At 48.1% G+C, this 21,707-nt stretch overlaps 6 protein-coding genes across 6 annotated transcripts; 3 read left to right on the top strand and 3 right to left on the bottom strand.

Annotated features, from left to right (window-relative positions):
- The first annotated feature begins 11,784 nt into the window (after positions 1-11,784).
- On the top strand, positions 11,785-13,037 carry LOC127469665 (histone H1.11L-like). Its single transcript, XM_051784310.1, has 2 exons — positions 11,785-12,468; positions 12,932-13,037. Exons 1-2 carry the CDS (start codon positions 11,831-11,833, stop codon positions 12,939-12,941), a joined length of 648 nt encoding a protein of 215 aa, XP_051640270.1. The 5' UTR covers positions 11,785-11,830; the 3' UTR covers positions 12,942-13,037.
- On the bottom strand, positions 12,960-13,447 carry LOC127469682 (histone H2A-IV). Its single transcript, XM_051784330.1, has one exon. The coding sequence runs from the start codon at positions 13,384-13,386 to the stop codon at positions 12,997-12,999; it is 390 nt and encodes a 129-aa protein (XP_051640290.1). The 5' UTR covers positions 13,387-13,447; the 3' UTR covers positions 12,960-12,996.
- A 153-nt stretch (positions 13,448-13,600) lies between these two features.
- On the top strand, positions 13,601-14,216 carry LOC127469691 (histone H2B 1/2/3/4/6). Its single transcript, XM_051784340.1, has one exon. The coding sequence runs from the start codon at positions 13,710-13,712 to the stop codon at positions 14,088-14,090; it is 381 nt and encodes a 126-aa protein (XP_051640300.1). The 5' UTR covers positions 13,601-13,709; the 3' UTR covers positions 14,091-14,216.
- A 3,482-nt stretch (positions 14,217-17,698) lies between these two features.
- Positions 17,699-18,158, bottom strand: LOC127469692 (histone H2B 1/2/3/4/6). Its single transcript, XM_051784341.1, has one exon. The coding sequence runs from the start codon at positions 18,077-18,079 to the stop codon at positions 17,699-17,701; it is 381 nt and encodes a 126-aa protein (XP_051640301.1). The 5' UTR covers positions 18,080-18,158.
- Positions 18,159-18,338: 180 nt separating this feature from the next.
- Positions 18,339-18,836, top strand: LOC127469681 (histone H2A-IV). The gene has a single exon (XM_051784329.1). It carries the CDS (start codon positions 18,403-18,405, stop codon positions 18,790-18,792), a length of 390 nt encoding a protein of 129 aa, XP_051640289.1. The 5' UTR covers positions 18,339-18,402; the 3' UTR covers positions 18,793-18,836.
- Positions 18,837-18,880: 44 nt separating this feature from the next.
- LOC127469660 (histone H1.10-like) lies at positions 18,881-20,044 on the bottom strand. Its single transcript, XM_051784303.1, has one exon. The coding sequence runs from the start codon at positions 20,028-20,030 to the stop codon at positions 19,359-19,361; it is 672 nt and encodes a 223-aa protein (XP_051640263.1). The 5' UTR covers positions 20,031-20,044; the 3' UTR covers positions 18,881-19,358.
- Positions 20,045-21,707: the final 1,663 nt, after the last annotated feature.

The following is a 21,707-nucleotide window of genomic DNA, read 5'->3' as shown; positions in this document are numbered from 1 at the left end:
CACTGAGCTAGTGCAGTCATTCCCTGCAGAGAACTGTTGCCTTTCCTCTCCCTGAAATAGCAACTGACTTTACTCTGTGCTGGAGCCGCCAATTGCTTGATGACTGAAGTTTCCCCCCACCACACATCTAGAGCCAGTGGGGCTATCAGCCAGCCAGCTACTCCATTCAAGGCCAGTGTACTTTTAAAATCCAAGCTCTTTGAGACAACTGTGTGTGTGACTGGCTGGAGCACAGCAGTCACTCCATAAAAGGGAAGCAGTTCCACAGCAAGACTGTTGCTCTAAATTCCCATCCCTTCTTCTTCTCAGAAGACAAAAACATGCAGCATCCTGCAAAAGGAGTGACCTCCCTGTGGTTTTGCTCTGTTTCTTAACCATAGGGCCGGTTTTAATCAAAGAAAGATTTTTGGATGGAGTCAGGAAGAAAAGCTTTTTGGATGGCACTAAGTGGTGCAGCCCTCCTTAGACCAAAGTGGCATGTGTCTATTGACACAGGGCCTGTGGTGCTGGGGGACTGTGGTACTGGCGACATCTCATTTGTGCTTGAAGGTGGGTCATCTACTTTGATCCTTGGCAGATTCTTACTTTTCAGGACTGCTGTTAACAGGGAACCTTTGGCTGTGCCCTAGGGTTCCCCTAACCTGTCTAATCTGAAAACTATGTAGCTGTCACTGAGTGGTGAGGATTTACTGTTGAATTTGTGAGATGCATAGCTGGAGCTGACCTTAAAAAGGGACAAGAACTGAGAGGCTACAGGCAGGGAGAGGAGAAGGCTGGGATTATTAATTTCAATGGCATCTTGGTTTTTGGTTATCTTAAAATAACTGTGAAACAGTATGTCAAGTATTTTGTCAGGAAGGACCTACAGGAGATGAGATACGAATGAAAAAATAAATAGCATTGGAGAGTGACTTCAACCTGTCACAGACATGAAAAAAGAAAGCATCATTTTGAAGGTGCTTAAATATGCAATATTGGTCTGTTACAATTTGTACCTACTGCAGGTTAACAGGAAGGTGAGTTTGACACTTTGAAGGAAGCTGTACTTTAGCCCTGCCCTTTGTTTTAGCAAGCGTATGCTTGAATTGGAGCCCATCTGCCTTGGCAAGGGTTTGCAGTTGATAGACATGAGTGTTCCTTCACACATTCCCAAATAGAATATGGCTTTTTTTTTTTTTTCCATGTAACTACCTCTGTATTATAATCTGTGCCTTCAGATATGTCCTTGTTAGGACAGTGAGTTTTGGTAAAAATGAAATAATGAAAAAAAGGAAAAAATGAGCCTAAGATGATGACAGTTTTGGATCCTCTCATTCCTTTCCCAGTGCTCCTTTTTCAATATACTCAGCTGCAAAATTTTGCCAGAAACTGCTATGATGCTCAGTGTGTGGGCAAGGACCTGATTAGAGTGCAGAAGAGACAATTCATTTTTTGAGAGTATTCCCTCACAGAGTTTTCTGCCCACTGAAAGATCTGCACCTCACTCAAGACAAGATGTTGGTCTCAGCCTAGTATGGTTTATCACAGGAATCATCCTGGGCTTCTTCACCATCTAAAGAGAATGTTTACCCATAATCCACCCCTACAATGAGGTGCATACCCAGAAAGAAAGGATTTCACATGAGGAGCTACGCATATCAACTTCATTTTAAAAAAGAAACATGCATTATAATAAGAAACTTTATTTCCTAGGGAGTTGCCCTACTACAATGTTTTGTGATCTGTTCTCGTGCCTGCTGACACTCATAAACAATCCTTTGGTGACAGTGCTGGTCTTCTCTCCCACTGATAATTAAAGAGACCTGCTCCAGCAAAGGTGAGCAGATGGGAATGGGAGCAGGACGGGAAAGAAGCATCTTCTGTGAGCACCTCCCAAGGACTGAAAGGCTTTTAGTGCCATTTGTGCACTTGCCTAGGTGTGAGCACATGTGCTGGGTCACCGGTAGGTCCCAGGGGCCTGCTTGGAGTGAATCTTAGCTTATCAGGGATCTCAAGACTAGTGGTCTTGAGAAGGTAGGTCTGACCTTCACTGCACGGTCCTGCAAGCTGGTAGAAGCCTCACCATCCTGCCTGCTGTACACTGTCACCCAGACCCTCTGCTGATGCTTTGTTCTTGACCTGTGAAGCACTTGGACTTGATGGTGGAAGGGGCACAGCAGGTGGTTCACAACTCTGGCCAAAATTTGTACCTCTGCTCCACCCTTTCCCATCTAGCCACATCCTCTTGAAATGCACGAGGATATTTTGTGGGAGCAGGTGACCAGAAAAGGGAAGGAAGGATGTTTTATTGCCTCAGCTCTTTTCCTTTCAGTGGATTTTGGCAGAAAGGACTGGTCTTTATGCTCTTTTTCTCTCCAGCAGAAGGGATATATTGCAGAAGTGTTTGATCTGAAGCTGTTTGGAGCAACTGCAATGTAACATTTGAATGCAAATGTGAAACGTTTGAAGCTGGAGTTTCAAATATACACTTCTTTTATTAACATTGTTTTGATCAAATAATTGAGAAAATTTGAGTCAATTTACATTTAAATACCATCTTTTTAACAGGGGATTTTTGTAATTTTTGATGCTTTCAACCTTAACTGCTGCATCCTGGAGCTAAAAGCTGTCTTTTTATTTTATTTTATTTTATTTTTCAAATGAAACAAAGACAAATTTTAACTCTTCATAGCAATATATTAATTCAGATTCAGTGGAAATTTGAATAGGCCTGAACTTAAACAAAGCAAGCAAACTGGAACTAAAAGGGCTGCCTCAGCTTTTAGTAACCTTACCAATTGATCCAAATTAATTTTTTGAAAGCATTCCAGAATGAGACAGGCTGCTCTGGGGTCTGGTCATTGGTGTGTGTGGGACTTGTTTGAAGAAAGCTGCAAAGAGCAGAGCACGGTGAGGGGAACAAAAAAACCTGTGGGATGGGAACACCTCTTGTTAGTTCCATTAAAGTAGAAAATTAGTCAAGTGCATTGACTGTGCCTGCTTTGTGAGCAAGCATTCATGTAACAAAAATACCATCCTAAATTGCCTTGTCAAAACACTGCCAGCAGTGTTTGCAGAGATCGAGTATTTATTTGGACACGGAGACTGAACTTCTGCAATGGACTTAAACAGACCAGCTTATGCTGCCATTTGTCACTTTTAATTATATGTTTCAGTGCAGGCTATATGGCATAAGACTTACTTTCTCTGATGCAAAACTTCCCACTTAGCCCATATGCCTCCAGCCTTGCCTGTGGCACAGCTGACCAATAAGTCAGAGCAGCCATACGCAGGTTCTGCTGAGACCAGTGCTGCTAGAGGACTTTTCTCTGTTCAGTGTCTTAGCAGTGGCAGCAACAGCATAACAATAAGCAAGTCTGACTACCCATTCCCTCAAGGACTACAGAAAATAGAGAATCATTACCATATTTTCAGAATTGCAAAGAAACTTAGTAGGCTGGTGAAAAGTAGAAATTAGGTAACCTGGTTTCTTGTGAATTCTTTCCTGTGGACTTCTTGATGCCTGGAGTTCACATTGCAACATTTCTCTTGAAAGAAAAAACCTGGATTTTTCTCACCTACTAAACTATTTATAGTCACAAAACTCATAAGAAGTAAGTGCCTTTAAAACTTTGGCTGCTTTGTTAAATTCTGGCTGAGATTGCCTAGGAAGCTCAAAAGATACTGCTTGACAAAGCTACCAACAGCCCTGCTCTGTAACCCTCATTTCTGTAGGGAGCCAGGCTAGAATGATCCCTGTGTCCTGCAAATGAACACGAACCACCCGTGTCTATGGTTTCTTATTCCCCTTTGCCAAGTTTGAATCTTGCAGTGTTTAGCCAAACTGGTTTCATATACAGGTCTGCAGTCTTCCTCCTGCCAGGGAGTGTTGATGTCCTCTGGCGCAGGAGGATGAGCTGCTGGTGAGGGAGCCTTTGGTGGCACTTCTGTGTCTTGTACTGGTGGATCTGGGCAGTGCCCACAGGACCCTGGTTTGAACGGGAAAGAAAAGCAGCTCAGCTGGGAAGCATGCCACCAAAAACATGTCTTCACCGAGAAAACAAATGGGCTGGAAACACTCAGGTGTAAATCCCCAAAACTGGTCTTGGAAGCCATGGGATAAGAGGTTACTGGATAGATACAGTATTTATTAGCTAGGAAACGAGAGTGTCTGTGTTTCCATCAGGCAGCACAGGACCAAGTTTTTACCTGGCTCTTCTATTTGCCTATTACAAGTGGCAGGTTGCTGTTCAGGTTACTGATCTCTAACAGAGACATTCTTGCTATCTCTTTCTTCTGAGTTCTTGTTCTCAGTTGCTTTGATATGGCTCTTGGTGAGGTAACAAGTGTCAGCTTTGGGGTCACCTAGAAAAACTCTAAACTTGAAGGTACCAATCAACAATTCACTAATCAGCTGTGGTGGAGGGAAGGGCTAGAAAAATGTACCTTTTCCAAGAAAATTGGATTTGGCATCATCTGATATTTGCACAGTGGAAAATTCCTGATCCTATCTCTACACCTGTCACTGGCCAAGGCTAGAAAGCTGCAGTGACTGGCTTCACCCCACATTCCCATGTGTTTCCCTGCCAGCTACCTGGGCAGTGGCTGGGTGATGCTATTTCAAATCTGCTAAAAAAGCATCTGCTCTGATAGTGAACCAAAAATGTAAAAAAAAAAAATAATGAGATGATATGGGATCTCAGTGCACTGACATTGTCTGAGATAAATTTTGTAAAGAAAACTTAACTTCTTTTACTATTTTAATGAGCTGTAGTAGTTATTTTTAAATATATGAAAGAAAAATCAGAATTAGAATTTGAATTAGAGTTTGAATTAGAATTTGAGCTTTTACTTTTAATTCTTCTCTTGCTTCTTTGAATTAATGAACTGTTCTACTGTACATCATTTGCAGCTTTTGACCAAAGGGATACCTAACATCCATAACAATAGATAGGCCTTTGTAAATGCAAAAATAACTTAGATAAGAGAACTTGTAATCAAGTTTAGGTGTTGGAGATGGAGTGATTTGGATAGATGATGGCTGCATTGCAGGTCTGCATGTTCATTCCATACCAGTTTTACCATGATGCTGACTTTGTGTTGGGAATATTCAACTCAAATCCCACAGATTTCATGAATGGGGTTTGACTTATCCTGGAATAGTCACAGTCACTTGTCATCATTCCATTCCTTCCCCATAAGACAGTTTAGCCACAGTATGTACAGAAACTGGTACTACATTTGAGGGAAGGTCAACAAAAGGTTGAAAGGTTTGGGCTGTGATGAAAGATCAAATCCTGGAGTCCTTTAAATATTTCAGGTCTCCTCTGAGTTTTTTAACACACTTGCAAGACCTGGTTTTGTGTGTGTGTGGTTTGCTGTTCTGTTGTTGTTGTTTGTTTACTTTTTAATTATTCTTACTTTCATATTGTTAATCTTTCAGGATTAATGTTGGCAGGAAATATTCCAAATAAAAAATGCATTGTGATGGAAATAAAATTACAAAATTCATTACATTGATTAACCCTCCCATCTGGCACTGTAGAATCATGGTAGACACACAAGGGCTTAAAGAAGCCCAGGAAAAGTTAAAAACTGTTGCCTTGAACTTCAGATGAGGATGCATCTCACTTAATTTCAGCCCTCTTTAGAGGTTCACACACAGTTTATTAACATTCTGAAGTGCCCTCTAGAGCCAGGAGAAGAAACAGCCATCCTAAAAGGCTAGTTCAGTCCATCTCTTCCATGCACCTGCTCTATAACACATGACTTGTTAGAGACAGCAGTTCTTTTTCCTCTCCTGCCTTGTTCAATGTCCCACAGGTTTGTTAGGTTTATGTTCCAGTTTCAAGTATCCTGTCCCACTGAAACTTGGGCTGCTCTGGGCCAGAGATGGTCCCTTAAACAAGCCCTTGCTGTCCAGCAATGCTAGCAGGAGATGCTGTTATGGAAGACTGTGGGTGGCAGTGGTACATCCCTGCCTGTCCCCTTCGATAATGGGCCCTTCTTGCCCATGGATTTTTCTGGTCCCTTTTGACCCTGCTGACATCAGCTTCCTCCACTGTCTCCTGGGACAGAAAGACCAGAAGTTCACAGTTACTCATGGTATAAAGAAGTATCTTCTCTTGCCTGTTTTCAGCTAAAGTACTCCTTTCACAGAGTTACCTTTATGACAGCTGTTTGGCGTCAGGGAAAGGAAAGTCCTTGGGTTTGGCAGTGCTGCACTGAGAGTTGTGCAGAAGGTGATCCCCCCTCATTCTTGTGAGTGACAAGTTGTCAGTCACATTCTCAGTATTAGCAGAGCACATGTACAAGCCAGACATATAGGGGCTTACAAAGCTGCACTTGGGAATGCAAAGAAAGAATGTTATGGATAACATCACTGCATCACAGTTCTAATGGTTTCTTCTAAGCCTAGGGAGACTAAGATTCAGTTTTAAATGGCTGAATCTGAACTGAAAAAAAACCAAAAACCAAATCAAATCAAATTCAAATTGTTACTATTTTTGTCAAGGCAGGACTTTTATTTTCAGGTCAGGTCTTCCATTCTTAAAATATGATGGCTGCAAAGTGATTCCTCTTGGTAACCACCAGGGCTGGGAAGTATAATCAGAAACATTTTGACTTATTGCTAGTGTGCTTAGACAGAGGGAGAAAGGGAAATGCTTCCTTACTGAAGGCAGATAGATATTTTTGTACCTTTTTTAGCATTAACATTAAGGCCCAGCCTGGTGTGAGGGCTCCAGGACTTATTTTTTACACATTGTCCGGATCTGTTCAGAAAGAAGAGCTGTCAGTAATATAAAATTCTTTGAAAGGAAATTTGTAAAGAAGGAGTGATAGTTTCATCAGGGAGTTAAGGTCATCTTCACAGTACTAAATCTGTTAATGGGAGATCTGGCAAGAGCAAGTCCCCACTCCCAGGGGTCTGGAAACCTGTGCTTCCAGAAGAGGGGAAGCTGGCCAGCTGCAGAGCGAGGACATGATGAGGACAGGAGCTCAGTGTTTCTCCCATGCTCCATGTTTGGATGTGAGCTGTGCCTGAGTGCTTGGCTGCCCGGTGTCCCTGAAGGGATGTCAGCAGATGCTCTTGGCCTGGGTGGATTCAGCCTACTTCCTACACCCTCATGAACAAATGATCAGGACATGGAAGGGAGGAAGGGAAACTTGTGAGAGAATGTGCTTCCCTGCACCTGCAGATACTCCCTGCATGACTGGCAGAAGCCATAAGGGCAGGGCATGGCTATGTGACCTGTGGTTTGCAAACACATGCAGTTTTAAAAAAGTACTTTCTAAAAATTGCATGATATTTGGAGGTACAAAGGCTTGGGAGTGTAGTAAACTCTTCTGGTAGCATTGATCAAATGCAGCCCTTAAAAAGAGCAGGTAATGCCTCTTTTTACCAGTCCAGTAATAAAAAAAACCCAAAAACCAGCCCACTCCAAAACGAAAGAAGAAAAAAAAAAAAAAAGGGAAAAAAAAAAGTATTTCCTTATAAGTTTGTTTTTGTTTTCGTTTTTCTCTAACCTATCCCAGATATAAGCAGTAAAGAGAGTCCTGGCTATTGGGTCTAGCTGACCTGGGCCTAGGACTAATTTTATAGAAAACATTAAAGCTGTTTGTATCTCCCCAGGTTAAATGGAGTCAAAATAAACCCTGTTGTCACTGAGGGCAACACAGAAGAAATTGTACCTTCTACTTTGTTTCTCACTCTGAGAAGATGCTTTGCAGACAGATGGAAATTGCTTAAGATGAAACAAAAAAAGAAGTATTTTCAAGGAAGACAGTAAAATAACATCTTAACTACAGCATTTCCTTTGATCTTCATGACATTTGGAGCTCTGAGGAAAGGGAAATCCTAAATTGCACCAGGGAAGAATTAGATTACCAATGACCACTCTTCTGACTCATGCACACAGAGGGATCACAGTCTATGCAGAAGAGGTACTTGTATGGAAGGCAATCTCCTCTTTACCTCCTTACAAGCTACACAGGACTACATGTTTAATATAGCTATTAGGATAGCTTTTTTCAGGTTGTTTTGTAGCTCTGCTGCCTCTCATGTTAACTTACTGCAATGCTTCTCAGCTTCAATGAGGCCTAGGACCACAAATAGTAACTAAAAGGCTCCAATTGGAGTGATGTGATTTATAGATCAAGATTGCAAATTATCTATTTTAATTATTCACCCCACCCCAAGCTGTAAGAGAAAGCATGGATTAAGATGATACGTAGTGGACATCACCCTCACATTGCATTTGTGTTGATATTCACTGAGACAAAAGCTTCTCTAAACAAACAACTGCACCAGTGCTTTGGCCAGTCATATTCTCAGTGATTTCCGTCATCTCACTCATAAAGCAAAACCGTGCCTCTTTAGAGTGATGTCTGGAGATCAGCATCCTTCTTCTTTTAGCCACAGTACAGGCCAAACATTGCACCTGAAACACTTCCTTCTTCAGCCATTCTGTAGATGGGTCTTCTCACAGTGAGTAATGAAGGAGGCTAGAAAATAGTAGTCTCTTTCCCTAAAATCTCTTCCTCAGTAGGAGTCTTTTCCTCTTTAGCAGAGTAGATTGCAAGTGGGCATTGGTAATCAGGCTGCCTACTTCTCTCCACTTTTTATATTTCAGGAAGCATATGGAGGCTGACACATTTCCTGATGTATACTCAAAAATTACATCAGTTTGGATCCAGGGCCTCTGATTATCAACATGAAACTACAGACAACTCACAATCTCTTGCTGTTCTGCAGCAATTTCAATGAGCTTTGGAGGTAGCTGTTGTCACCTGATATGCACGGAAACAGAGGTAGGGAGGAATCTGGTGGTCTGCTCATTGCCTCATGGGCAGAAACAAATGGTGCATAGAGGTGGACTTAGTTTCAGATGAATGCTTGCTCCTTGAGGCTACCTGTGAGCTAGCACAGCTTGTGTACTACTGACCAGGCTATAGTTTTAAATTCCCTTGTTCTGGATCTTTTCAGGACTGGTGGGTTAAACTTTCCATTTTTAATGGTATATCATACTTCTGACTCTAAAAAACTTGATGTGATGAATACTAAATCAGCCTTCAATGCCATAGCATTCTTTTCTTTATGTTTCTTGGAAAAGGTTTCAGTAGGCCAACAGGAATCCTTCTCTTGTAAGGCCTCTGGGACAAATTTTTTTTTTTTTTTATAAATATGGAAGTGATGGGACAGCTGTCATAGGAATTCTTATTTGAATAGATGCAAACAATAAGGAAAGAATATTGCTTCATGCAGGTAATTTTTAAAAACCTCTTAGAATCTGTTAATCAGTTGAAAACTAGCAGAGGAGTCTAGTGGAAAAGGAACAGGAGACATGGATGTATTCAGGGTTCCCCAAACTAAGCACTTTACATAACACACCTTATATATGCTGAAAAATAAGATGACAAAACAACGCACTAGCTCTTCTCTGAACATGCCTGCTTGCCCAGCTTCATGCATTTCCCCTGTTTTCATGGGTGCAGTGATACCAGCAGCTATTTTTGCTCTTAGCTCAGGGCTGTATCAGCTGCTGGACATCTCTGCCAAATTCCTCCTTTCCTTTGCAGACTCTGCATCCCAGCGTGCTCTAGGAAAAGTGCAGGGAACATCATGTTCAATCCCTGCCCTCCAGAAACACAGAGAGAGGAGAAGGACCAATCTCTTCTCCCTCAAGGATGTTTGTCCACCTGTGCTGAGGCACTGTGAGCTCCTGTTTTTATGAGGTGGTAGCTCATTTTCCTGGCTTCTCTGCAAAAGTGGAGGGTTGCAGATTGTATTTGGGCATTGTGGGTCACTGATGATGGAAGAAGAGAAGTGAGAAGAGTCAAGCTCTTGGTTAGTAAAGGAGGAACAAAAATAGTGATGCAGGATCTTTCCATGAGGGCTGCAGAGGTGCTTAAATGCAGTGAGTGCTCTTCTGCAAGCCTTTCCCCCAGATCCTGTGTCAGAGAATGCAAGAGGTAAAACAGGTCTGAAAGGCAGCTCTTAAGTGTCTAGATTAATCATAGAAAGCTAGCATGTAAAGGCAGTTATTCTCTGCTTGACCAAGGTGGGCACCAATGGGGAGCAGGTGAACACCAAGGGCTGCATGCCAGCCAGAAGTTTAAGACCAGCTGCCTTGGAGGAAATAAAATTGCCTAAGGCATCCTGGTGATGTGAGTGTCATGGTTCAGAGTGGGATGGGAAAAGATGGGAGTTCCCACCAGGTAGACTTGAACATTGTCACCCAGACCAAAACTAGGGGTAAAGATTTTCTCCAGAGAGGAGATGAAAGATGAAACAAACAGCTCTTTCTGCTTTCCCTTTTTGGATCTTGTGACTGTGTTGGAGGGGTTGGAAACGCTGGTATCTAGAAGGACATTTTGGCAACTGAAGCTGGCTGCTGCTAGTCCAAAATCTCTTGAGATGTTTCCCTGTGAGGGTCAATGAAATGAAGGTGAAAGGGTGTTCCAGATCCAGCCAGCCACTGTGGGCCCCATAAAAGGGCAGCCAAGCCATTCCCACATTTTTATGTGTTTGATGACAAAAGAGTTGGGAGTCACTAAACTGAGGGGCAGGAGATGTTGTTTCCAGCTATACTGAACCTAAACCTGGTGACTACATCCAATGTCAATGACAAGTGCAAGTGGCAATAGAGTTTTGTTACAACTGAAATCTATGTCTCTGTCTACTAGGACTGTAATCAAACATTTGCATGCACCTTGGACAGAATTACTCTGTATTATCTGGATCTAGAGAGATGCCAAAGCAGAACCTTGAGAGCCTTTTATAGTCCCTGCTACACCAAAGAGGGGCAGGCACCAGCCTGTCAGGGCACCACCAGCCCTATCTGTCCCTGCCCAGCACCTCTTGGGCTCCCCCAACCCTGTCCAGGTTCCAGGACCCCATTCTAGCTCCCCTGGGTCCATCAGCCCCTGCCTCTGCAATACAGAAATAGGGCCAATCTCAAGCTCCCTATAGCCCTGCCCAGCCATGGTATCACTGCACCAGGGATTGTGTGATTAGCAGCATGAAAACCTGTTAGTGAATCATACAAACAGATTTTACGGATTTAGAATTGTGTGCTTTATTTAGAGTGGTTTTGCTTCTATATGCCAAAGACTTACATGAAGCTCTGTGGTCCAACAGAAACCTTTTAATCTTTGGTCTTCATGTGCCAAATTATTCCACTAATATTAGAGAGCCTTTTGCTATGTTAACAATAGCCAAGACTTTCAGAGAAGGTAGCCCATTCTGAGGTGGATAAAGTATCTGCTGTGCAATACTTCATGCATAGAAGTGTGGAAAGTCTGGAAACTTTAGGTTTGGAAGTATGGGAAAGAAATATCCCTAACTGAGTGCTTCACAGTCGTCAGAGGTACCAACTTCCGTAGGAGAAGCAGCAGCAGAGCTTGTGAGTGTTTGTGCTACCTCACTTTCTTAGAAATCATTCTGTTTTAAAGAATGAGATTCTAACTGTTTGCTTTCTTATCTAATGTAAAAAGGACCCTCTAAAGATTAAGAAAGAGTCTCCTGACTCACAAAGAAAAACAAAACTTTCGCTCTCTCGAGGTCCGTTTAGTGGCAGGACTGGGGATTTCTTGTCCCCTCGCCACGCAGATGCCTCTTTTTTCTCGAGAAGACACCAACAGGCGAAAATAGCCGCTTCCACGGCCTCACAGATGTAGAAAAGATGTGACAGATGAAGGAATAAAGAGCCGTTCCCTTTCACCCCGAGAAACACAGCCGTGATCGGAGCGCGGGGCGGGGCGGGGCGGCAGGAGCCAATCAGCGCCCGCCGCGCTCTATAAAAGGGGCGCGGCCGCCGCCGCCACCGCCGCCGCTCGGTCTGTCGGTGACATGTCCGAGACCGCCCCCGCCTCCGCCGCCCCGGGCCCCGCCGCCAAGAAGCCGAAAAAAGCAGCGGCCAGCTCCAAAGCCCGCAAGCCCGCGGGGCCCAGCGTCACCGAGCTCATCATCAAGGCCGTGTCCGCCTCCAAGGAGCGCAAGGGGCTCTCCCTCGCCGCACTCAAGAAGGCGCTGGCTGCCGGCGGCTACGATGTGGAGAAGAACAACAGCCGCATCAAGCTGGGGCTCAAGAGCCTCGTCAGCAAAGGCACCCTGGTGCAGACCAGAGGTATAGGTGCGTCTGGCTCTTTCCGCCTCAGCGAAAAGCCTGGAGAAGTGAAGGAAAAAGCTCCCAAGAAGAAAACAACCGCAGCCAAGCCCAAGAAGCCGGCGGCTAAGAAGCCTGTCGGCGCCACCAAGAAGCCCAAGAAGGTGATGACAGTGAAAAAGAGCCCCAAGAAAGCCAAGAAGCCGGCGGCCAGCGCGGCCAAGAAAGCAGCCAAGAGCCCCAAAAAGGCGACGAAGGCTGCCAAGCCCAAAAACGTGGGGGCAGCAGTGAAGAGCCCTGCCGAGGCAAAGGCAGTGAAGCCAAAGGCAGCAAAGCCGAAGGTGGCGAAGCCAAAAGCAGCGAAGAAGGCAGCCCCCAAGAAGTAAGTCCCCTGTGGAAGAAAAGGTCTTTCTCCACACTTTAACCCAACGGCTCTTTTCAGAGCCACCCACGCTTTCTTAGAAGGGCTGAAATGCTCTTTTGTGCAAGAGGCAGCAGGGAGATGTTTTGGGGAATGGTGGTGTGCTGGTGCAAATGCCATTTCATTTCGGTAACGGCCAGACGGAGCAGCAAGATTCAGAGTCGCTCAAATTTCCCCTGCATAGAAGGGGGAGGGAAGCACTGCGTTGGTGGCTTTATGCCGATACGGCATACGGATTGGGTACGGCCTCGGGAAGGCTGATCTGCTTCCTAAGAGCGCTGACAGCCCCGCCCCGGAGCCGGAGTGGTTTGAGCACGGGGCCGCGGCTCGTACTAACTGGAGGTGTGTGATTATATCAGTTTTAAAATACACCGCGGGTTTTTGAGACTTCAGTGAAATTCAGGCTCTTTTTCTGACTTTGTAGGTGGCTCTGAAAAGAGCCTTTGGGTTTCTGTTGCTCAGATTTTCCTGGGCGTTGCTCTTCTGCGCTTACTTGGCTTTGGCCTTGTGGCTGTCGGTCTTCTTGGGCAGCAGCACGGCCTGGATGTTGGGCAGCACGCCGCCCTGCGCGATCGTCACCTTGCCCAGCAGCTTGTTGAGCTCCTCGTCGTTGCGGATGGCGAGCTGCAGGTGGCGGGGGATGATGCGCGTCTTCTTGTTGTCGCGGGCCGCGTTGCCCGCCAGCTCCAGGATCTCGGCCGTCAGGTACTCGAGCACGGCCGCCAGGTAGACGGGCGCGCCGGCGCCCACCCGCTCGGCGTAGTTGCCCTTGCGCAGCAGGCGGTGCACGCGGCCCACGGGGAACTGCAGCCCGGCCCGCGACGAGCGCGACTTGGCCTTGGCCCGCGCCTTCCCGCCCTGCTTCCCGCGCCCGGACATGGCAGCCACTCAGCAAATCGCCGCTCGCTCCGCAGCCCCAAAAGCCTCCGTAAGTCCCAGACCGGCCCGCCCGGCGCTTTATATACAACCCGGGCGGAGCGGCAGCGCCTGCTCCGATTGGCTGCAAGAAAGGAATCCTTCGGCAGCCAATGGCAAGGCGAATTCACAGGGGGCCAATGGCAAAGCCGGCCACGGGGCGAACCAATAGCGACGCGACGCTGGCAACAGCACCGCTATAAAAGCAGCTCCCGCCGCCTCTGCGCTGTCGTCGGTTCCTTGTTTGCGGTTTTCGTGTGTTGCGAGTCGGTCGCGTGTCCGCAGCCATGCCCGAGCCGGCCAAGTCCGCGCCCGCGCCCAAGAAGGGCTCCAAGAAGGCCGTCACCAAGACGCAGAAGAAGGGCGACAAGAAGCGCAAGAAGAGCCGCAAGGAGAGCTACTCCATCTACGTGTACAAGGTGCTCAAGCAGGTGCACCCCGACACGGGCATCTCCTCCAAGGCCATGGGCATCATGAACTCCTTTGTCAACGACATCTTCGAGCGCATCGCCGGCGAGGCCTCGCGCCTGGCGCACTACAACAAGCGCTCCACCATCACCTCGCGGGAGATCCAGACGGCCGTGCGGCTGCTGCTGCCTGGCGAACTGGCCAAGCACGCCGTCTCCGAGGGCACCAAGGCTGTCACCAAGTACACCAGCTCCAAGTAAGCTGCCTCTGCAGCCTCCCTGTGCCAGATTTCCTTGACCCAAAGGCTCTTTTAAGAGCCACCCACCTTTTCATTAAAAGAGCTGATACTGTGCTCATTTGTTCTATGCTAGCCCAAGTTTTTTTCTAGGAAAAAAGTAGTGCCAGTGGAAGCAATGTAAAGTGTAAGGAAAGTGGCATCTCGCTTGCAATAAACAATGTGTTGTGTAGCATCTGCCTCAGCGGAGCAGAGAACCTCCACAACTCGCTAAAAAAATCCGAGGGAGCCCCCTTTCCTTTGGTGTAGTTTGGGGGGCGATGGGTCAAATAATAAACAAACGCTGTTTCGGTCTCTTAAACCCCAAACAAACAAATGTATCCTGGAAAGCCGGTGCGTGTTGCTTCCTCGTGAGGTGTGCCACCGAAATACCGTGTGAACCGGGGACAGCAAAAGCTCAGGGGGTTATAGCAGACCCTGTCAGCTTGTTTTTAGGTTCTTTATTTTTTGAGCAAAAAGCTCGGGATTGAGGCGCTCGCTTCCCCTTCTGAGACCAATATACGGGCGGGAGGGCGACCAGGGGAAGCAAAGCGCAACGCTTCTCGGCGCTGTCGTCCCCGACCTGCGCAGCCCCGGCCGTGGCGGCGAGCACAGGCTACCCCGCCTGGCTCTTCTCTGGCTGTCGCCCGCTTCTCCCTCCATCGCCCCGTCGCCCCGCGACCCGTCGATCCCGCCGCCGCAGGGGCTGGAGCCGGTCGGGCAGAGCCGGAGCCGCGCGACCGCCGGGCTCGGTCGGACCTGGGTGAGGACTGCGCGGCGCTTCCCCGCCGCCGGCCCGGGGGCGGCTCCCGAGGGGGCGGCGATTGGTGGCGCTCGCGGCCCTTCCCCGCTTGCCCAGGGCGCGCTCGCCGCAAGCGAACCGCGGCTTAAAGCCTGGCGGGGGAGCAGCCAGGAAAGGTTCGTCTGGCGCGAACAGTCGGCTGCCCCCCGCGCCTTCTGTCCTTCTGTCCTTCTGTCCTTCTGCCGCGGCCCCGAACCCAGCGCGGCTACTGAGCGGGAAGAAACAGCGAGCCCTCGGGGGAGAAGGCGGTTGCCGACGGCAGCTTGACCAGCGGTCCCCACGCCGGGGGCGGGCGAGAGGGGGAGCGGGTTTGCAAGAGGCCGGGCGCGAGGCGTGCGTGGGCGGCGAGGCCTTGTTCCGGTCCTGGCCTACGGTGGTTGCCGCCACCCGCCTGCCTTCCGAGCGACCGTTCGTGGCGGCGGGAGCCGGCGCTAAAGCGTTGCAGAGAGCCGGCAAAGAGCGAGCGGCGGCGCCGGGGCGGGCGCGGGGAGGTCGGGCCGGGCCGGCGGCCGCGGGCAAGGGGCGGGCAAGGGGCGGGCAAGGGGCGGGCTCCCCGCGCGGGAGGCGCGAGCTTTTCCCGGGCTCGCGCGAACGGTCCAATGGCAGCCGGGCGGTCTCGCGCGGCGGCCAATGGGCATGGCGCTGCGGCTATAAAGGGCGCGGCAGCGCCGCGGTCGCTGCAGTGGCTTGTGTGTCGGGCGAGAGCGCGGCGGCTTTTGCGGAGCGATGGCGCGCACGAAGCAGACGGCGCGGAAGTCGACGGGCGGCAAGGCGCCCCGCAAGCAGCTGGCCACCAAGGCGGCCCGCAAGAGCGCGCCGGCCACGGGCGGCGTCAAGAAGCCGCACCGCTACCGGCCCGGCACGGTGGCGCTGCGCGAGATCCGCCGCTACCAGAAGTCCACCGAGCTGCTCATCCGCAAGCTGCCCTTCCAGCGCCTCGTGCGCGAGATCGCGCAGGACTTCAAGACCGACCTGCGCTTCCAGAGCTCGGCCGTCATGGCGCTGCAGGAGGCCAGCGAGGCTTACCTGGTGGGGCTCTTCGAGGACACCAACCTCTGCGCCATCCACGCCAAGCGCGTCACCATCATGCCCAAGGACATTCAGCTCGCCCGACGCATCCGCGGAGAGCGTGCCTGAGTCTCCTGCCGCAGCCTTTCCCCGGCAAGGCACAGAGGCAGCTCACACAGACCCAAAGGCTCTTTTAAGAGCCCCTACGTGCACAACGAAAAGAGCTGATTCGCTCATTAAAATTGCTGCACAATTATTGGGTATGGAAGGAGAAACAAGTCAAAAGTGGACAAATGTCAGTATAATAGTTAAAGAAGGACAGTCTTTTCTAAGAGCTACTGCTCGATCTGTAGAAAGAGCTTTTTATAAACTCCTTCTAAGTAATTGTCCTGGGTGCTACAGTAACAGTTTTAGGACGCTGCAGCTTTTACTTGACAGACAAAGGGTTAAAAGTGCCGAGTTCTTTGGCTTTCTTCTCTAACCACCCCCATCTCCTTCCTTGAAGGTGTATCGAGACAGTCACAGTCACAGGGGTGTAAATTCCTCTACTCTGTCTGAGGCTCTCTGCTTATCTCTTTTAAACTAATATATTATCCTCACATTTCCTCGTTTCAGTTTTGTCTCCCTTCCCCATCCGGTGCTCATAAAACACCTTTTACACCCTCCAGTATTTGCAAAGGACTGCAGATGAATTACAAAGAAGAAAATTTAGAGCCTTACGTGGTTTATAAAAGAGAATTGTTTATATGCAGGATGCTCAGTAAAATGAGACACTAAAAAAAAATAAAGGTCTGGGACCATTGAAAAGTCAAACATTACAGTCTACAAAATATTACAAAACCCTGGTTGTTTCAAAGCAGCGCTACAGGTCTTTTCATTGTGCACTTAGTGGCTCTTGAAAGAGCCTTTGGGTCTGCGTGGCTGCCAGGCTGTGGTTCTTGTGAGAGCCACCAACTTTTTCATTTGCAGATTACTCGCTTGTGTTTTCTGTCAGTTTACTTTTCAGTCCTCTATGTCTTTCTAGGTCTTTTAAGTTCCACTTGTATAGTATCCTTTGGAAACAATTTTTCCATCGGTAATTGTAGTTTTTCGTATATTTCTGAGGGCCCGACGCTGCAAAACGTAAAGTGACCGAAATTTCAAATAACCCTGTAAGGGGGCAGCAGGGCCTAAGAAATCGCTTTATATGAATGCAATTTTGTTCTGAAGACATTAAACAAACTATTATTAGGATCCTTAGAATAATAAAACTAAATACTAGCAAACAGCTTTGTTAATCATTTAAGGCATATATTTAATAGTTTTTTTTTTCCCCAGATTGGAAAGACCAACGAAATATAGAACAACAAAAAAAGCTATATTGGCATACATATGTCTTTGAAAACATGTCCATGGTATGAGACAGGGAGAAGGGGCTGACCGGGGCTGAAAACAGCCTGAGCTGGGGAGAGAACGTACTTCAACAGTAAGCAGGATGTGGATGGCACAGCCAGGGTGCCTTACCAAGAGCTGGTAATTTAAGCAGCCTACACACAATAGGTAGGGTAAACCTTGCCAGAAAAAGCAGTCAAGATACAAGTGTAAAAAGCACTAATAGGATATAGATGCAGTTTCTGTTAATACTGAACTGTTTTAATCGTTGGGATTGAACACTGATCAGTAAGCAAATCAGACAACACTACAAGTAAAATTACAACAGAAACATAGAAATTAAAGCCCTTTTCTTGAAAAAGTGGGTGGCTCTTAAAAGAGCCTTTGGGTTTTACAGTATTTCTAGCAGCTCTTTACTTGGAGCTGGTGTACTTGGTGACAGCCTTAGTGCCCTCGGAGACGGCGTGCTTGGCCAGTTCGCCAGGCAGCAGCAGCCGCACGGCCGTCTGGATCTCCCGCGAGGTGATGGTGGAGCGCTTGTTGTAGTGCGCCAGGCGCGAGGCCTCGCCGGCGATGCGCTCGAAGATGTCGTTGACAAAGGAGTTCATGATGCCCATGGCCTTGGAGGAGATGCCCGTGTCGGGGTGCACCTGCTTGAGCACCTTGTACACGTAGATGGAGTAGCTCTCCTTGCGGCTCTTCTTGCGCTTCTTGTCGCCCTTCTTCTGCGTCTTGGTGACGGCCTTCTTGGAGCCCTTCTTGGGCGCGGGCGCGGACTTGGCCGGCTCGGGCATGGCTGCGGACACGCGACCGACTCGCAACACACGAAAACCGCAAACAAGGAACCGACGACAGCGCAGAGGCGGCGGGAGCTGCTTTTATAGCGGTGCTGTTGCCAGCGTCGCGTCGCTATTGGTTCGCCCCGCGGCCGGCTTTGCCATTGGCCCCCTGTGAATTCGCCTTGCCATTGGCTGCCGAAGGATTCCTTTCTTGCAGCCAATCGGAGCAGGCGCTGCCGCTCCGCCCGGGTTGTATATAAAGCGCCGGGCGGGCCGGTCTGGGACTTACGGAGGCTTTTGGGGCTGCGGAGCGAGCGGCGATTTGCTGAGTGGCTGCCATGTCCGGGCGCGGGAAGCAGGGCGGGAAGGCGCGGGCCAAGGCCAAGTCGCGCTCGTCGCGGGCCGGGCTGCAGTTCCCCGTGGGCCGCGTGCACCGCCTGCTGCGCAAGGGCAACTACGCCGAGCGGGTGGGCGCCGGCGCGCCCGTCTACCTGGCGGCCGTGCTCGAGTACCTGACGGCCGAGATCCTGGAGCTGGCGGGCAACGCGGCCCGCGACAACAAGAAGACGCGCATCATCCCCCGCCACCTGCAGCTCGCCATCCGCAACGACGAGGAGCTCAACAAGCTGCTGGGCAAGGTGACGATCGCGCAGGGCGGCGTGCTGCCCAACATCCAGGCCGTGCTGCTGCCCAAGAAGACCGACAGCCACAAGGCCAAAGCCAAGTAAGCGCAGAAGAGCAACGCCCAGGAAAATCTGAGCAACAGAAACCCAAAGGCTCTTTTCAGAGCCATCTACAGCATCACTAAAGAGCTAAATTGCTTTTAAGCGATTTTGAAAAATATTTAGAGAATGTCAGTAGTGCTTTTTAAATAATTTTATATCGATGACTGAATTTACAAACTGTTTTGTTAGTGATGTTGTGAATTTAATAAATCCATCTGTTCCACTTAGGGAAAACCCTCTATCCCCTTTACAGTAGCCTAGCACATTGCGGAAAAGAAAGGGTTAAGCACCGGTCATACGGCCAAGGTAGAGCCTTAAGTAGCTGAGTACTTAAGCTGCCCTGAAGCTATCCACAATCCACAGGATTGAACGTTTTGTCGGAAGGTAACGATTAACGCATCTCGGGGTGCAATCACGGCACGCGCTTCGTGGGGTTTCATGTGCAACACACTATACCAAAACTATTTGGAAACAAATCTTATTTCAGCGCTTTTCGAGAAAATTTGGGTGGCTCTTAAAAGAGCCGTTGGGTTTTAAGTGCGGTAGACGACTTTTCTTCCCCGGGAACCTTATTTCTTTTTAGGGGCTGCCTTCTTCGCCTTGGCTGTTTTCGGCTTGGCTGCCTTCGGCTTTGCTGTTTTCGGCTTTACCGCCTTCACCTTCGCTGGGCTCTTCGCTGCTGCCGCTACTTTTTTGGGCTTGGCAGCCTTTGTTGCCTTTTTGGGGCTCTTGGCTGCTTTCTTGGCTGCCGGCTTCTTGGCTTTCTTGGGGCTCTTCTTCGCTGTCACTGCCTTCTTGGGCTTCTTGGCGGTGCCGACGGGCTTCTTAGCCACCGGCTTCTTGGGCTTGGTTGCGGCTGTTTTCTTCTTGGGAGCTTTTTCCTTCACTTCTCCAGGTTTCTTACTGAGGCGAAAGGAACCGGAGGCACCGGTGCCCTTGGTCTGCACCAGGGTGCCTTTGCTGACGAGGCTCTTGAGCCCCAGCTTGATGCGGCTGTTGTTCTTCTCCACATCGTAGCCGCCGGCAGCCAGCGCCTTCTTGAGCGCGGCGAGGGAGAGCCCCTTGCGCTCCTTGGAGGCGGACACGGCCTTGGTGATGAGCTCGGTGACGCTGGGCCCCGCGGGCTTGCGGGCTTTAGAGCCGGCTGCCGCCTTCTTCGGCTTCTTGGCGGCAGCCTTCGCTGCAGGGACCGGGACGGCGGGCGCTGCCTCGGCAGCCGGAGCGGGAGCGCTCTCGGACATGACGACGCTGCGCGGCGCGGCTGCCGCTACCCCGGCGGTGCCCCTTTTATAGCAGCGCGGCGGGCGCTGATTGGTGCGCTCACGAGCCCGCCCCGCCCCCCGCCCGCTCCTGCCGCTCGGCTTGTGTTTCTTCCTTCCAAAAAAAATGTATTTTTCGTTAAAAAACTCTGACTGCGGCGCCCCGTTTCTTATCATTCTTGCTGCGGAGGCAAAATAGTTTTGTCTTGCGGAGTTTCTTTTAGCTGAGAGTTGAAATGAGTTTCAGGCAAGGCAATAATCCCTGAGTTTGGGGATTGCACGCAGAGCTGGACGGCGAGATTTTTATTTCTCCTTTTGAATTAAAACTTTGCTTCTGACAGCACTGTCACAGTGACAGCGGATACATGTTTCTGAGACGGTTTTTCATCAAGGTGGCTCAAAATGGGGGTAATCTGGAGACTCTGTCTTAGCATAAATGAGCTTTAAAAAGAAGCAAGTAACACAAGATAGTCACCCGGCTCTGTATCTGGGTTATGAGTTGTTTTCCGTAACACAGCTTCATCTCTTAAAAATAATGAAACCTTTGGTCCTAATTCCCTACTTAGCTCTAGTAGAAGCTGGTCAAAACTAAAGGAAAGATGTTTTTCACTAGAAACATTAATGTGAAAAGCAGCTCTCTTAAATCATCAGGAACATTCAAAATCCCATAATAACATATAGAAGTTCTTTTTCTGTTTCCCTCGGTTTTTGGAGTCCTTGTACTAATATTTTAATTAACTATACCCCTCATTTTTTTTTTCTCCAGAATACTTCTTTTGGTGAAGCACTGTAGATAAACATACTCATTTCTATGTTCTTATTTTAAGATAGTTTACTTGTGTGCTTACTTGTACACTATACTTCAGGAATTTTGTCATCCAGAAAAAGCAATTTCACAAAAAGAAAAACAAAATAAAATCAAAATATGGTGTACATGTTTTCATTATGAAAAATAGAAGTAAAACTGCAGGATTTTCTTTAATAAAATAATATAAATCAAGTGGCTTAATCAAACAATTTTGTCCTCAAAACTGCTGAGAGAAGCAAGGGCATGGCTTTTTGCAGTGCATGAGCTTTATGATGTGGGATAAATTGAATACACATAAAAATGATTTTTTTCTTAGGATGACTTGGATAGAGAAGTGTCATGTTTGAGCATTCGTAGTATACTGTGGGAAAGAATAGGAGACCCTTTGTCTTGTCTCATGATTATAAATGCAGTAATTTGGCTTCTTTCACTTTATCTTTTGATAATGTAATATCACACGCTGTCTTGTGAAGTTTTGGTGATTTGGGATTCAGCTTTCAGAACTTGTCAGTGGTACTGGATTATCATGAGTGGGGTGCACCTAAAGTGTGAGAGACTTCCAAGAGATGTGGTGGCATTTCAGAGGTCTTTTTTCTAGAGAAGGTAAACAGCAGAATACCATCATATGAGAGAGTATAAAAGCAGAAGATCATGTGGATTTTGATTTTTTCCGATGCTGTATTTCACAGTAGTTTCACCTGCTGAACCCACTGTGAATTTTTGGCTGTGAAGTACCTTGTCACAGAAGTGAATCTGTTGGGAAGAACACACACCATCGGGGAGAAATTTCTGGGTGATAGTTCTGTAGCATATGTATTTCCTTCAAATTCTGTATCTTACTCAATTCTATT

The sequence above is a fragment of the Manacus candei genome, unplaced genomic scaffold, assembly GCF_025592945.1.
Source record: "Manacus candei isolate 608988 ecotype Guabito, Panama unplaced genomic scaffold, ASM2559294v1 h1tg000018l, whole genome shotgun sequence".
Lineage (NCBI taxonomy): Eukaryota > Metazoa > Chordata > Aves > Passeriformes > Pipridae > Manacus > Manacus candei.
Note: the sequence above shows the minus strand (reverse complement) of the source record. Positions and strands in the feature narration are given on the sequence as shown.

What these genes read in the sequence shown, in the direction of transcription:
- LOC127469665 (XM_051784310.1), top strand. Translation starts at nt 11,831, where the DNA reads ATGTCCGAGACCGCCCCCGCCTCCGCCGCCCCGGGCCCCGCCGCCAAG.
- LOC127469682 (XM_051784330.1), bottom strand. Translation starts at nt 13,386, where the DNA reads ATGTCCGGGCGCGGGAAGCAGGGCGGGAAGGCGCGGGCCAAGGCCAAG.
- LOC127469691 (XM_051784340.1), top strand. Translation starts at nt 13,710, where the DNA reads ATGCCCGAGCCGGCCAAGTCCGCGCCCGCGCCCAAGAAGGGCTCCAAG.
- LOC127469692 (XM_051784341.1), bottom strand. Translation starts at nt 18,079, where the DNA reads ATGCCCGAGCCGGCCAAGTCCGCGCCCGCGCCCAAGAAGGGCTCCAAG.
- LOC127469681 (XM_051784329.1), top strand. Translation starts at nt 18,403, where the DNA reads ATGTCCGGGCGCGGGAAGCAGGGCGGGAAGGCGCGGGCCAAGGCCAAG.
- LOC127469660 (XM_051784303.1), bottom strand. Translation starts at nt 20,030, where the DNA reads ATGTCCGAGAGCGCTCCCGCTCCGGCTGCCGAGGCAGCGCCCGCCGTC.